The sequence below is a fragment of the Salmo trutta genome, chromosome 10 (assembly GCF_901001165.1).
Source record: "Salmo trutta chromosome 10, fSalTru1.1, whole genome shotgun sequence".
In the NCBI taxonomy this organism is placed as follows: domain Eukaryota; kingdom Metazoa; phylum Chordata; class Actinopteri; order Salmoniformes; family Salmonidae; genus Salmo; species Salmo trutta.
The window spans coordinates 32,699,756-32,716,935 of NC_042966.1; the positions used below are offsets into that span (position 1 = coordinate 32,699,756).

A 17,180-nucleotide genomic window follows, 5' to 3' on the forward strand; every position below is an offset into this window, starting at 1 on the left:
ACTATGAAATAACATATATGGAATCATGTAGTAACCAAAAAAAGTGTTAAAGAAATCTAAATATATTTGAGATTCTTCAAAGTAGCCACACTTTGCATTGATGACAGCTTTGCACACTCTTGGCATTCTCTCAACCAGCTTCACCTGGAATGCTTTTCCAACAGTCTTGAAGGAGTTCCCACATATTCTGAGCATTTAATGGCTGCTTTTCCTTCACTCTGCGGTCCAACTCATCCCAAACCATCTCAATTGGGTTGAGGTCGGGTGATTGGGGAGGCCAGGTCATCTGATGCACCACAATCACTCTCCTTCTTGCACAGCCTGGAGGTGTGTTTTGGGTCATTTTCCTATTGAAAAACAAATTATAGTCTCACTAAGAGCAAACCTGATGAGATGGCATATCGCTGCAGAATGCTGTGGTAGCCATGCTGGTTAAGTGTGCCTTAAATTCTAAATAAATCACAGACATTGTCACCAGCATAGCACCCCCACACCATCACACCTCCTCCTCCATGCTTCACGGTGGGAACAACACATGTAGAGACCATAATACTCTGTGTCTCACAAAGACACGGCAGTTGGAACTAAAAATCTCAAATTTGGACTCATCAGACCAAAGGACAGATTTCCACCGGTCTAATGTGTCCTTTAGTAGTGGTTTCTTTGCAGCAATTTGACCATGAAGGCCTGATTCACGTAGTCTCCTCTGAACAGTTGATGTTGAGATGTGTCTGTTACTTGAACTCTGTGAAGCATTTATTTGGGCTGCAATTTCTGAGGTGGGTAACTCTATTGAACTTATCCTCTGCAGCAGAGGTAACTCTGGGTCTTCCATTCCTGTGGCGGTCCTCATGAGAGCCAGTTTCATCATAGCGCTTGATTGTTTTTGCGACTGCATTTGAAAAACTTGACATTTTCATATTGACTGACCTTCATATCTTAAAGTAATGATGGACTGTTGTTTCTCTTTGCTTATTTGAGCTGTTCTTGCCATAATATGGACTTGGCCTTTTACCAAATAGAGATATCTTCTGTATACCACCCCTACCTTGTCACAACATAACTGATTGGCTCAAATGCATTAAGAAGGAAAGAAATTATACAAATTAACTTTTAACAAGGCACACCTGTTAATTGAAATGCATTCCAGGTGACTACCTCATGAAGCTGGTTGAGAGAATGCCAAGAGTGTGCAAAGCTGCCATCAAGGCAAAGGGTGGCTACTTTGAAGTATCTCAAATATAAAATACATGTTGATTTGTTAAACACTTTTTTGTTTACTACATGATTCCATATGTGTTATTTCATAGTTTTGATGTCTTCACAATTATTCTACAATGTAGAATAAAACCTTGAATGAGTAGGTGTATCCAAACTTTTGACTTGTACTTGTACAGTTCACTTTAGATCAGGTACTGCAAAAACAATTGACTAATGAATCCTTAAGAGTCTAAGCCAGGTGGGGGGGGGGGATTGTTTTAAGATGGTCATACCAAGGATCCGTTAGCTATTTGATTTAGAACTTTAGAACCCATTTAGGTATCCAAGAAATATATACAAAAAATATTTGATGAAACATTGTATTTGTCATTATTGTTATTAGCCCATAGAAACACATTGAATAACAGATTCATTCATGAAAAAATAGATAGTCAAAACATTCATCAAAAGGAAGTTTATTTTAAAGTGTCTGTCCTCTATCTGAGAGATAGAAGAAAGATCAGGACATTATTATGTTATTTATTTACCAAATGTAACCCTTTTTTATTTCCACTAAACTACTTCCATATACTTCCATTCGTTTTTTAAACTGGTACAGGGTTACCTTCAGATGAGTCTTGTGAGGCTACAGACATTTTGTGAGAAGACTGATTTTCAGGATGTCTAATGGTCTGACAAACACAGTCTGGCCACAGTCTGGCCACATAAAGGCTGCCATTGGCAGATGCGGTGGATTGAGACGCAGACCATGCGAAACATTTTTAATTCAGCTGGGGCACGTTATAAATTATCTTAGGAATCATTAAACAAGTATATATAATTTGTGGGAATAACTATCTACATAGCTTACTAACATTGTAAATGTTAATTGTTAATATTAAATAATTGTGAGAATTGTGAGAATGAGTTGAATATACTTTCTGATAAGTGCAAACTCTGTTTAATGTGCAAAGTGTAGTAATGTAGCATTTAGCATCAGATGAAAAAATATAATGTTTACAACCTAACCATGATGTCACAAAAACGCCCTTCGCATTTATCAGAGGTCACCTGTATTCTACATGTGTTTGTTTTTGTTGTGTCTGTAGTTACTACATGGATAGCAGAGTGACCAAAGTAGAGGACTTTCTGAAGACTCGCCTGCTAGACACCCTGACCGAACAGATCACTAAAGTACTCAAGGTGAGAGAAAGGCAAGGGTTGAAACAAGGTCTCAGGCAATGTCACTCATCACGTAAGAGTGGTTCAACAAATCACATCTGTTACACGTGCCTCTGCTTCTCCCCTGCTCCCCTGCTGCCTGCTACCTCCCTCCATAGGCTTTACCTCTGTAAGGACACAGTTCTATGGGTCTCTGTCTGTCTGTCTGTCTGTCTGTCTGTCTGTCTGTCTGTCTGTCTGTCTGTCTGTCTGTCTGTCTGTCTGTCTGTCTGTCTCTGTAGGGTGGGACGGTCGTGCTCACAATGAATTAAAACTTCTTAGGGCTACGTGTCCCGCTAGCGGGGCTAGGTGTCCAACGGCACAGGTTTCATACATATAACAATTAAATAGTCACTTACTTTTTGAAAATCGTCCTCTGATTTGTCATCCAAACGGTCCCAGCTACAACATGTAGTGTTATTTTGTTAGATAAAATCCTTCTTTATATCCCAAAAAGTCTGTTTAGTTGGCGCCATCGATTTGAGTAATCCACTCGTTCAACTTGCAGAGAAAGGAATCCGAAAATCTACCCCTAAACTTTGTTTCAACAAGTCAAAATACATTTCTATTTACTCCTCAGATACCCTTAAATGTAATCAGACTATAATATTTATTTCGGAAAGAAGTATGTTCAATAGGAAACTGATTTTAGCAGGTGCGTCCTGTCTTCATGGCGCACGCAAACACGAATTTCCAAGACTGTCCCCTTCTACTAAAACTGATATTTCTTATTCGTTTTTGAAGTTACAAGCCTGAAGCCTTGAACATAGACTGATGACACCCTGTGGAAGCCATAGAAATTACATCCAGGGAGCTCATTTTCAATATGACCTTTCTCTTACATTTCTAAGAGGATGGTCTCTCAACAAAGGAAAACAATTCTGGTTGGTTTTTCTTTGGATTTTTTCCTACCATATCTATTGTGTTATATTCTCCTACATTATTTTAACATTTCTACAAACTTCAAATTGTTTTCTTTCCAATGGTACCAATTATATGCATATCCTGGCTTCAAGGCCTGAGCTACAGGCAGTTTACTTTGGGCACGTCATTCAGACAGGAAGTGGGAAAAAAGGGGCCTAGCCCTGAGAAGATCTAGTCACAGTCTCTGAGCTGGTAGAAAATACCCAACTCTTCTCCATTGTAAAAGAGAGGGAAGGACCCCCCCAAAGCCCATTAAAACAATCAAAGAATGATGTGTGCCGCTCTATTGTGTGTGAGTGTGTGCGTACGTGCATCAAAGGTTAATGAAATAGATCATTCAGAATAGAATAAGGAAGAGTACTGAATAAATACTAGGTCAGATCAAATAAAAAAACACACAAAATAGAAACACACTAGAATGTATGTTATAGTATATGTTATGTAGAGTATGTATATGATATATAGAGTATGTATATATTTTATATGGAGTATGTATATCTTATATAGAGTATGTATATGTTATATAGAGTATGTATATGTTATATGGAGTATGTATATGTTATATGGAGTATGTATATATGTATATGTTATATAGAGTATGTATATGTTATATAGAGTATGTATATGTTATATAGAGTATGTATATGTTATATGGAATATGTATATGTTATATGGCGTATGTATATGTTATATGGCGTATGTATATGTTATATAGAGTATGTATGTTATATGGAATATGTATATATGATAATATTATATAGAGTATGTATATGTTATATAGAGTATGAATATGTTATATAGAGTATGTATATGTTATATAGAGTATGAATATGTTTTATGGAGTATGTATATGTTATATGGAGTATGTATGTATGTATGTATGTATGTATGTATGTATGTATGTATGTATGTATATGGAGTATGTATATGTATGTATGTATGTATGTATGTATGTATGTATATGTTATATGGAGTATGCATATTTTATATGGAGTATGCATATGTTATATAGAGTATGCATATGTTATATAGAGTATGTATATGTTATATAGAGTATGAATATGTTATATAGAGTGTGTATATGTTATATAGAGTATGTATATGTTATATAGAGTATGAATATGTTTTATGGAGTATGTATATGTTATATGGAGTATGTATGTATGTATGTATGTATGTATGTATGTATGTATGTATGTATGTGTCACAGTTGTCTTCAGTGAAATAGGACCAAGGCGCAGTGGAAGTGTGGATACTCATATTTTTTAATGTTCAAAAAAAAGGAGTAGAGCATCCACTTGAAACAAACAAAACAACAAACAATACTCACAATAGCAACAGCGTGGCAGGCTCAAACAAAACGCAGCAGTGCACACAACCCCAAAAGGCAAAGTAGGCCACTTATGTGTGACTCCCAATCAGCCACAACCCTCTACAGCTGTGCCTGATTGGAAGTCACACGGCCAAAATTAATGAAACAACACAAACACACAGACTCTTCTGCCACGTCCTGACCCAACTACACCCTCTACTGGTCAGGACGTGACAGTACCCCCGCCTTAAAGGTGCTAACCCCGGAAGCACCTTTAAAACAGAACCCAAAAACAAAAGCAACCCCAAACAACAAAACAAAATTTCCCCTCTACTAAAGGGAGGGAAGGGAGGGTGGCTGCCGTCAACGACGGCACTGTGCTACACCCCCCCTCCCCAACCCACCTATATCAGGAGGTGGCTCCGGTTCTGGCCTTTCCCGGCAGTCGGGCCACTCTGGCAGTTCGGGGCAGTCTGGCAACTCGGGGCAGTCTGGCAACTCGGGGCAGTCTGGGCAGTCTGGCAGCTCGGGACAGTCTGGCAGCTCGGGGCAGTCTGGCCACTCCGGCAGCTCTGGGCAGTCTGGCCACTCCGGCAGCTCTGGGCAGTCTGGCCACTCCGGCAGCTCTGGGCAGTCTGGCCACTCCGGCAGCTCTGGGCAGTCTGGCCACTCCGGCAGTTCAGGGCAGTCTGGCCACTCCGGCAGTTCAGGGCAGTCTGGCCACTCCGGCAGTTCAGGGCAGTCTGGCCACTCCGGCAGTTCAGCGCAGTCTGGCCACTCCGGCAGTTCAGCGCAGTCTGGCCACTCCGGCAGTTCAGCGCAGTCTGGCCACTCCGGCAGTTCAGCGCAGTCTGGCCACTCCGGCAGTTCAGCGCAGTCTTGCCACTCCGGCAGTTCAGCGCAGTCTGACCACTCCGGCAGTTCAGCGCAGTCTGGCCACTCCGGCAGTTCAGCGCAGTCTGACCTCTCTGGCGACTGTTGACTGGCGGGCAGCTCTGACGACTGTTGACTGGCGGGCAGCTCTGACGACTGTTGACTGGCGGGCAGCTCTGACGACTGTTGACTGGCGGGCAGCTCTGACGACTGTTGACTGGCGGGCAGCACTGGTGATGGTTGACTGGCGGGCAGCTCTGACGACTGTTGACTGGCGGGCAGCTCTGACGACTGTTGACTGGCGGGCAGCTCTGACGACTGTTGACTGGCGGGCAGCTCTGTCGACTGTTGACTGGCGGGCCGCACTGACGACTGTTGACTGACGAGGCTGGGTTCACGCACTTGAAGCCTGGTGCGTGGTGCTGGTACTGGGCGTACCCGATTGTGACCACGCACCTCCATGCTAGTGCGGGGAGCTGGCCTGGGGCTCCATTCTTGCCCCGCAACACTCCCCTTGTGCCCCCCCCTAAAAAATTATTGGGGGTGCCTCTCGGTCTCCCTTACCTCGCCAGCCTTCTTCCGCTGCTTGGTCGTGTGTTGGTGGGGAATTCTGTCACAGTTGTCTTCAGTGAAATAGGCCCAAGGCGCAGTGGAAGTATGGATACTCATATTTTTTAATGTTCAAAAAAAAGGAGTAGAGCATCCACTTGAAACAAACAAAACAACAAACAATACTCACAATAGCAACAGCGTGGCAGGCTCAAACAAAACGCAGCAGTGCACACAACAATTCCCCACAACCCCAAAAGGCAAAGTAGGCCACTTATGTGTGACTCCCAATCAGCCACAACCCTCTACAGCTGTGCCTGATTGGAAGTCACACAGCCAAAATTAATGAAACAACACAAACACACAGACTCTTCTGCCACGTCCTGACCCAACTACACCCTCTACTGGTCAGGACGTGACAGTATGTATGTATGTATGTATGTATATGGAGTATGTATATGTATGTATGTATGTATGTATGTATGTATGTATGTATGTATGTATGTATGTATATGTATGTATGTATATGTTACATGGAGTATGTATATGTTACATGGAGTATGTATATGTTACATGGAGTATGTATATGTTATATAGAGTGTGTATATGTTATATGGAGTATGCATATTTTATATGGAGTATGTATATGTTATATAGAGTGTGTATATGTTATATGGAGTATGTATATGGAGTATGTATATATGTATATCTTATATAGAGTATGTATATGTTATATAGAGTATGTATATGTTATATAGAGTATGTATATGTTATATGGAGTATGTATATGTTATATAGAGTATGTATATGTTATATAGAGTATGTATATGTTATATGGAGTATGTATATGTTATATGGAGTATGTATATATGTATATGTTATATGTATATGTTATATGGAGTATGTATATGTTATATAGAGTATGTATATGTTATACAGAGTATGTGTATGTTATATAGAGTATGTATATGTTATATGTATGTATATGTTATATAGAGTATGTATATGTTATATGGAATATGTATATGTTATATGGCGTATGTATATGTTATGTAGAGTATGTATGTTATATGGAATATGTATACATGATAATATTATATGGAGTATGTATATGTTATATAGAGTATGTATATGTTATATAGAGTATGTATATGTTATATGGAGTATATATGTATATGTTATATAGAGTATGTATATGTTGTATAGAGTATGTATATATGTATATGTTATATAGAGTATGTATATGCTATATGGAGTATGTATATATGTATATGTTATATAGAGTATGTATATGTTTTGTAGAGTATGTATATGTTATGTAGAGTATGTATATGTTATATGGAGTATGTATGTATGTATGTATGTATGTATGTATGTATGTATGTATGTATGTATGTATGTATGTATGTATGTATGTATGTATGTGTGTATGTATGTATGTATGTATGTATGTATGTATGTATGTATGTATGTATGTATGTATGTATATGTTATATGGAGTATGTATATGTTACATGGAGTATACATATGTTATATGGAGTGTGTATATGTTATATAGAGTGTGTATATGTTATATAGAGTGGGTATATGTTATATGGAGTATGTATATGTTATATGGAGTGTGTATATGTTACATGGAGTATGCATACGCTATATGTGTGCGAGCATGTATGTAAATGTGTGTGAGCATGCTTGTGGTGTATGTGCTTGTGTGTCCATTTGCTGTCAGTAGTAATGGTTTGCAGCCATGCAAGGACAGAGAGAGATTTTCTGGAAGCTGTTTAGAGCAGAGAGAACAGGTCCTCGGGACAGATATCCATTTACCAGGGTTAGCTGCTGTATCTGTCTCCGGGCCAGCAGGATGGGACTAGTTGGATGAGATCGACTGTCCAGTTCAGCTCAGTCCAGAGGTTCTATTCATCTTCTTCTTTTTTTTTACTAAATGAAATGTTCTAACCTCATGTTGCTGTCATTGAACAAAGGAGATTCTCATTCCTCCTTTTTTCTCTCTTTCTTTGATCTCATCCCTGTTTTTCTGTTATGTTTCCCCCTTTCTCCCCATCTCTCTCTTTCCTCTGTTCCCCTCTCATTCCTCTCTTTCTCTCTCTCACACACTCTCTCTCTCTCTTTCTCACACACACTCTCTCTTTCTCTCTTTCTCTGTGTCTCTCAGGTAGTGAATAGCCATGCTCCTGGTAAGAAGGTGTGGTTGGGTGGAGTGGGTCCGGCGTGGGCTGGGGGAACCAACAACCTCTCTGATACCTACGCTGCTGGCTTTCTGTAAGTACAATCAATCTATCTAGAAATGAATCAATCAAAAACCTATACATCAATCAAAGTATAACCACACTCAGGCATTATTCTCACTTTTGTGTGTTTGTGTGTGTGTCAGTGGAGGCATCTTCAGAGGAGGAAGGGGAGAACCATCCTCCTCAGTGAATTTCATAAAAATAAACATTGTAAAACATTGAAGAAGTCATATTTTTAGATAAAACTATTCTAAATATATTCACTTGTCACCAAATAACTGATTAAAACACGCTGTTTTGGTGTAGCTGGAGGGCAGCTATTGCCCGTCCTCCTCTTGGTACATTGACTTCGATACAAAACCTAGGAGACCCTTGATTCTCACCCCCTTCCATAGACTTACATAGTAATTATGGCAACTTCCGGAGGATGTCCTCCAACCTATCAGACCTCTTGCAGCATGAACATGTTGTCCACCCAATCAAAGGATCAGAGAATTAATCAAGTACTGAAAGCATAAGCTACAGCTAGCTAGCACTGCAGTTGAACAGTTTTCAACAAATTCATTTCTTCAAAATATGAAGGAGGAGAGAGCGAGAGAGAGAGATTTCATACTTTTCTTCACTTTCAGTTTCTCTTACTTAGCTAGCAAATGCGGCTGGCTAGTTTAGTTACTGAAACATCCTGCTCAAACAGAGGGATGCTATGTTAGCAAGCTGGCTATTGCTATCTAACACAACACTGGAACTCTTCCAAGTCAAGCTTTTGGTTTTATTAATTTATAGCCACCGGGGCCCGCCTGTGTAACTGCTTACTGACTATACACTAACGTTACTGCATGATTGTAGTGGGTTTACTAACGCATTAGTTCTATTAGCTATGTTGACTAGGACATTACTTTAGCTAATATGGAGACAATGATGCAGGCTGTGTGTAGCGGTTATGACATGGTTTGGCTTGTAAAGTTTTTTTTGTTGCCTAGTCACATACAGCTGATGTGTTGTTCATTGAAGTCCAAAAGCGAAGGGAAAAGGTGAGAGGAAGAGAGTACATAGATGCAAGAAGGAATTCAACGTGGCTGCTATTAAAGTGAACTGTGTTTATGCGTGATCAGAGGTGTATTCATTCCGCCGATTCTGTTGAAAAACGTTTCTTAATTAAACGTAAACAAACTAAACGGGGATAAAAATACCTGACTTTGTCCAATAGGAACTCTTATTTGCAACTGTTGGACTAATGATTACACCCTAAATAAGCTAGATGCAGGCAAGAGTGTGCAAGCCGATATTGAAAATGTAACTGTCTGTCCATGTGTCTGTCGTCTCAAATTTGTCTCTAGACCTGTGTGCACCTACGTTGTAAACGTTCATTCATAGGCTAGGTTGTAGCAACCTCATGAAAATGTGAGTATCATGTAGTAGCCTAAACCTATGGATGTTACATTGAACTGGGTGAATGGAATATGAATGACAGTCATCCAACATGTTGTAATAGACATAAGACAATCCTCATCATAAACACCACTGACCGCCACTGGGGTGTGTGTGTGTGTGTGTGTGTGTGTGTGTGTGTGTGTGTGTGTGTGTGTGTGTTTCAGGTGGCTGAACACTCTGGGTATGGCAGCGATGCAGGGGATTGACGTGGTCCTGAGACACTCGTTCTTCGACTATGGATACACACACCTCGTAGACCAGCACTTCAATCCACTGCCGGTTAGTCTCACACTCTGCTCTCCTTATCATCGTCAAGCAGCGCCGGACAAATCATTCCTTTATATTCTCACTGTATAGCAAGGGAAAGTCCATTGGAGGGTTTGCCACTCTGATTAGCTACTCTTAGTCCGGTCTTCAGTGTGGCTTTGGGTAGCTACTATAGGCTCATCTCAGTCCTCTGTGTCACCTCGCGTTCTTTCTCCAGCATTCTTTCTCCAGCATTCTTTCTCCAGCATTCTTTCTCCAGCATTCTTTCTCCAGCATTCTTTCTCCAGCATTCTTTCTCCAGCATTCTTTCTCCAGCATTCTTTCTCCAGCATTCTTTCTAGGATGGTGTCATGACTCTCCCCTTCCCCCCATCACAAAATGTGTGCCCCTCTGTGTGCAGCGCTGGGCTGGTAACAGATCTGCACAACCTGAGCTGTAGATAGCTTTCGAGCATTGAATAGAGACGTCTCCCTAATGAACACCACCCATCCCTGAACACCACCCATCCCCCCCCCGGCACTGTCTGCAATGGCATAGTCCAGTCCTGGCTCTCACCACTGCCTTCTGCGGTTGGGATTGTACCACGCAGGATCAGGGGTACAGGACTATGCTCAGGGCAAACTTTATGCACAACTAATCGATGACAAGTTGATTAGTTGAATAAGGGGTTTTAGTGCTGGGTTGGAAAAAAAGCCTGCACACCCTGTGGGTCACCAGAACCAGGACTGAAAGAGTGTTTACTTTTGAGGGGTTTTGCCAGAGATTGAGACATCCAAGACTCTTTGATCCAAACAGAGTCAGTGATACAATGCTACTGCGGCGCCAAGTTCATAAAAATGATTTATCAACAACTGGTGGATGCCTAAAGAAGATGTGGAGGACATCTTACTATATTTAGCTGCTGCAGGGATGGGTGGTGTTCATTAGGGAGACGTCTCTATTCAATGCTCCAAAGCTAGAGGAAATAAATAATATATCATTAAGAATAATTCAGAGTTTTTCAACCTGGGACCATTACTGGTGTCTGTACCTGGTGCAAAGCATGAAACATTTACTGTGTAGACCTGCCATTGGGAGGTCTTGGCAGTGGCTTTCAACACAATTTTACAATGAATTATACACTTTAAAAAAGCGTTTTTAAACACTTATTCTGCTTCTACCTTACCTCAAAGTTAATTCTAAAGCTAGACAACAGTACCAACCACACTAACGATTCAATGCTCAGATACCAACCCATCCTACGAAAGTCAATGACACCGCTCCATGAATTTATCTCCCTACAGCTCCATCTGGTTGTAGTCTTCATGTATCCTCCAGCTGCAACATCACAGAGCTACCTGCTTGATGGACATTAGAAAACAATCAGAAAGCAGACAATTATTTTCCATACCGCTCTGGTCTCTGTACATTTTCTGGGAAGGATGCTCCCCCCAGGCTATGATCACAATCACAATGGAAATATTTTTGGTATCTCAGATTGTTCTGGCAATTGTCACATACAAACTTAAATGGGAAGAAAGATGATTGACATACTTTTTACATTTGTATCACAAACCATTTTTTTTTATCATGATGAAAGTGGCAATTTTAGCACCTTTTTAGATCTTTACATGCCTCCTGTATAAGACCCTATGAACTATGCATGATACAGACAACATCTTGGTGTCCTTATACTACTTATAGTGTGTATGTCTTCATCCTGAATTTCTTTTGTTCACATTCATTTATTCAACATTAAAACATAGAAATATGAATATCTCAAAATTACGCTTTCTGATTTTGCTCATTTTAAAACATATTGTTTGGAACGATATACTCTACATACAGTGGCTTCGGAAAGTATTCAGACCCCTTTGACTTTTTCCACGTTTTGTTACATTACAGCCTTATTAAAACATTATAATAATAATCCTCAGCAATCTACACACAATAACACAATGTCAAAGCCAAAAAAGGTTTTTAGATTTTTGTTTAGCAAATTTAAACATTTTGAAATAATTTATTTACATAAGTATTCAGACCCTTTGCTATGAGACTCAAAATTGAGCTCAGGTGCATCCTGTTTCCATTGATCATCCTTGAGATGTTTCTACAACTTCATTGGAGTCCACCTGTGGTAAATTACATTTGTTGGATATGATTTGGAAAGGCACACACCTGTCTATGTAAGGTCCCACAGTTGACAGTGCATGTCAGAGCAAAAATCAAGCCATGAGGTCAAAGGAATTGTCTGTAGAGCTCCGAGACAGGATTGTGTCGACGCAAAGATCTGGGGAAGGGTACAAAAACATTTCTGCAGCATTGAAGGTCCCCAAGAACACAGTACCCTCCATCATAAATGGAAGGTTTTGGAAGACTTTTCCTAGATCTGGCCGCCCGGCCAAACTGAGCAATCGGGGGAGAAGCCCTTGGTCTGGGAGGTGACCAAGAACCCGATGGTCACTCTGACAGAGCTCTAGAGTTCCTCTGTGGAGATGGGAGAACCTTCCAGAAGGACAACCATCTCTGCAGTACTCCACCAATCAGGCCTTTATGGTAGAGTGGCCAGACGGAAGCCACTCCTCAGTAAAAGGCACGACAGCCTGCTTGGACTTTGCCAAAAGGCACCTTAAAAACAAGATTCTCTGGTCTGATGAAACCAAGATTGAACTCTTTGGTCTGAATGCCAATCGTCACGTCTTTAGGAAACCTGGCACCATCCCTATGGTGAAGCATGATGAACGGAGCAGAGATCCTTGATGAAAACCTGCTCCAGAGCGCTCAGTTCGTCAGACTGGGGCGAAGGTTTACCTTCCAACAAGACAACGACCCTAAGCACACAGCCAAGACAAAGCAGGAGTGGCTTCGGGACAAGTCTCTGAATGTCCTTGAGTGGCCCAGCCAGAGCCTGGAATTGAACCCAATCTCTGGAGAGACCTGAAAATAGCTGTGCAGCAACACTCCCCATCCAACTTGACAGAGCTTGAGAGGATCTGCAGAGAAGAATGGGAGAAACTCCCCAAATACAGGTGTGCCAAGCTTGTAGCGTCATACCCAAGAAGACTCATGGCTGTAATTGCTGCTAAAGGTGCTTCAACAAAGTACTGAGTAAAGGGTCTGAATACTTATGTAAATATAATATTTTCCATTTTTATTTCTAATAAATTTGCTAAAAGTTTTTGCTTTGTCATTATGGGGTATTGTGTATAGATTGACGAAAAAAAAACATTTAATGCATTTGAGAATAAGGCTGTAACGTAACAAAATGTGGAAAAAGTCAAGGTGTATGAATACTTTCTTAATGCACTGTTAATAACATTTACAGAGTGTGCTCCCCTGTAGCAGGTGTCCTTGGGAAGTCTATTTCTCGCTGTGAAGGCGAGAACAGACAGTTTTTTGTGACTGCTCAGGGTAGACAGCGTGAGCAGTGAGGCGACAGGTAGCCTAGTGGTTAGAGCGTTGGACTAGTAACTGAAAGGTTGAAAGATCGAATCCCCGAGCCGACAAGGTAAAAATCTGTTGTTCTGCCCCTGAACAAGGTAGTTTACCCACTGTTCCTAGGCTGTCATTGAAAATAAGAATTTGTTCTTAACTTCACATTTGAGTCATTTAGCAGACACTCTTATCCAGAGCAACTTACAGTAGTGAATGCATCCACTTCATACATTTTTATTCCCCCCCCCATACTGGTCCCCCATGGGAATCGAACCCACAACCCTGGCGTTGCAAACACCATGCTCTACCAACTGAGCCACACGGGACTTAACTGACTTGCCTAGTAAATTAAATAAAGAGTCTATTGTTTCTGATATATATTAGAGAGATCAGCATTTCTAATGGTCCAGGCACTAGACAGAAAATACTAATTTCCAGAACTCTCATATACACTGATCAAAAAATAAATGCAACATGTAAAGTGTTGGTCCCAACTTTCATGAGCTGAAATGAAATGTTCCGTACTCACAAAAAGCTTATTTCTCTGAGATTTTGGTCACAAATTTGTTTACATCCCTGTTAGTGAGCATGTCTCTTTCGCCAAGATAATCCATCCACCAGACAGGTGTGGCAAGAAGCTTATTAAACAGCATGATCATTACACAGGTGCACCTTGTGCTGGGGACAATAAAAAGCCACTTTAAAATGTGTAGTTTTGTTACGCAACACAATGCCACAGATGTCTTAAGTTTTGAGGGAGCATGCAATTGGCATGCTGACTGCAGGAATGTCCTCCAGAGTTGGTGCCAGAAAATTTAATGTTCATTTCTCTACCATAAGCTGCCTCCAAAGTTGATTTAGAGAACATGGCAGGACGTCCAACCGGCCTCACAACCACAGACCACATGTAACCACGTCAGCCCAGGACCTCCACATCTGGCTTCTTCACCTGCGGGATCGTCTGAGACCAGCCACCTGGACAGCTGATGGAACTGAGGAGTATTTCTGTCTGTAATAAAACCCTTTTGTGGGGAAAAACTCATTCTGATTGGCTGGGCCTGGCTCCCCAGTGGGTGGGCCTGGCTGTCAAGTAGGTGGGGCTATGCCCTCCAACGCCCATCCATGGCTGCACCCCTGCCCAGACAATTGAAATCTATAGATTAGGGCCTAATGAATTTATTGAAATTGACTGATTTCCTTATATGAACTGTACCTCTGAACTGTACCTGTACCTGTAAAATCTTTGAAATTGTTGCATGCGTTTATATCTTTGTAGGATGTTGATCACCCTGTTCACCCTGCAGGAAATGTAAAACATGTTTTTGGCCCAGCACGTGAAGATGTTTGGGATGTGACCTCAGCTTAGTATATTAACCTGCTTCCTGGGTGGTTTGTCTGTTAAACTGATATGGGCCTCCCTCTGCTCTTCTCCTCTTTTCTCCCTGTTTATAGATCCTGGTACGCCTCTTTTCATTATTTTATCGCTCTCACCCTCCTTTCTTTTTCATTCCTCTACGAGATCCTGTCATCTCTCTCTCTCTCTGATTCCAGCATTTAAAGACACAGAAGGCTGTTGAAAAGATACTGCTCTTGTTTTCTGGTTGATTAAATGGATATGCTGCTGTGTGTTACTATTTACTGCAGGTTTAAGTTTGAGTTTATTAAACATTTTTCAGGGACAGTGCACATTTACACTTTAGCCATGTCTTTATGTGTTTTTGTGAAGGTGCGATGCGTGGTGCAGTGTGTCTGATGGCAGTGTGTTCCAGATTGCTTTTATACCAGCCCCTAATTATAACGGACTGCACATTGTTAACCCTCTCCTAATTAGAGGCATTCTAACTAGGGGTGAAACGGTACGTGTATTCATATTGTACCTTTCGGTACAGGGTCCACAGTGCACGGTTCGGTACAATACATTAATCATTTATGATAGCTATAAGATTATTATTTTTTTTAGATATGTATATACACACACAGTTGAAGTTGGAAGTTTACATACACTTAGGTTGGAGTCATTGAAACTCGTTTTTCAACCACTCCACAAATTTGTTGTTAACAAACTATAGTTTTGGCAAGTCGGTTAGGACATCTACTTTGTGCATGACACAATACATTTTTCCAACAATTGTTTACAGACAGATTATTTCACTTATAATTCACTGTATTACAATTCCAGTGGGTCAGAAGTTTCCATACACTAAGTTGGCTGTGTCTTTAAACAGCTTGGAAAATTCCAGAAAATGATGTCATGGCTTTAGAAGCTTCTGCTAGGCTAATTGACATCATTTTAGTCCATTTTTTTTATTTAACCTTTATTTAACTAGGCAAGTTAGTTAAGAACAAGTTCTTAATTACAATGATGGCCTAGGAACAGTGGGTTAACTGTCTTGTACAGGGGCAGAATGACAGATTTTTACCTTGTCAGCTCAGGTATTTGATCTAGCAAACTTTCGGTTACTGGCCCAACGCGCTAACCGCTAGGCTACCTGCTGAGGTGTACCTATGGATGTATTTCAAGGCCTACCTTCACAAACTCAGTGCCTCTTTGCTTGACATCATGTGAAAATAAAAAGAAATCAGCCAAGACCTCAGAAGAAAATTGTAGACTTCCACATGTCTGGTTCATCCTTGGGAGCAATTTCCAAAAGCCTGAAGGTACCATGTTCATCTGTACAAACAATAGTACGCTGATAGCTGATAGCCTATTAGAGTGGTGGATAAAACATCTACAACATGTAGGGCTCTGTTCATTGCTGATAGCCTGTTAGAGTGGTGGATAAAACATCTACAACATGTAGGGCTCTGTTCATTGCTGATAGCCTGTTAGAGTGGTGGATAAAACATCTACAACATGTAGGGCTCTGTTCATTGCTGATAGCCTATTAGAGTGACAATACGAGTAACATGACCACTCATTTGCATCACCCAAAGTGCCAATCGGTGGGATTAGGCAAAAAAAATGATACGGCAATCAATCGGCAACCACTTCTCCCCACAGCCTTCAGGCAACAACATGCGGCTGACTCCGGTAGGGCCAAAGAAATCAACGCAGCGATAGCAAAATTCATAGCGGCAGATGTTTAAAGTGGTCGAGCCGCGCTTCACTATTCCTTCCTGTACACATTTTGCCCAGACATTAATAACAACTTGAGAGCGAGTTGTCAGAAACGCGGTGTGTTGCTCCTAACAACAGACAGTAACGGCTCATTTCATTACGGCAGAGAGGGAGATAAAAAGCCCTGTCCTTCAAACAAGTCCCCTTGAGAGTAGTCACACCAGTGTGAACCTGGGGGAAGAGCTAAGGGAAGTAGTTGCAGTGTGGAAGTTGGAGATGGATAATGTAACGATTCCTGTGACCAGTGACAACGCTAGAAATATTGTAAATGCAGTTGCACTAGCTGGATTGGGGCCACAGATAGGATGCATTGCTCACGTTATTCATCTGCATCTCAAAAAGCAATGTCAGTGAATCCAATCTCTCGCTTCCTAGCAAAGATCAGGAAGGTGGTATCCTTCTTTTATAAAAGCACAACTGCTGCACATGTTTTCAAGGCAAAACAGGAGATGCTGGAGCTGCCAAACCACAAACTAATCCAAGATGTCCCTACTAGATGGAATTCAAGCCATGACATGGTTGAGAGATACCTTGAGCAGAAAGTTGCGGTGTATTCTACACTGACTGATCAAGCTGTGAGGAAGAATGTCAAAGATATTGTGACTTTGTCTGAAAATGACAT

At 41.1% G+C, this 17,180-nt stretch overlaps 1 protein-coding gene across 2 annotated transcripts in view; it reads left to right on the top strand.

The window, feature by feature from the left end:
- Window positions 1-17,180, top strand: part of LOC115201576 (inactive heparanase-2) — a 155,356-nt gene that overhangs the window by 107,780 nt on the left and 30,396 nt on the right. For both annotated transcript variants that reach the window (XM_029765338.1, XM_029765339.1), the window contains 3 exons: window positions 2,310-2,403; window positions 8,253-8,359; window positions 9,924-10,038. In XM_029765338.1, the coding sequence (XP_029621198.1) occupies window positions 2,310-2,403; window positions 8,253-8,359; window positions 9,924-10,038 (316 nt within the window). The remainder of the gene's footprint in view (window positions 1-2,309; window positions 2,404-8,252; window positions 8,360-9,923; window positions 10,039-17,180) is intronic.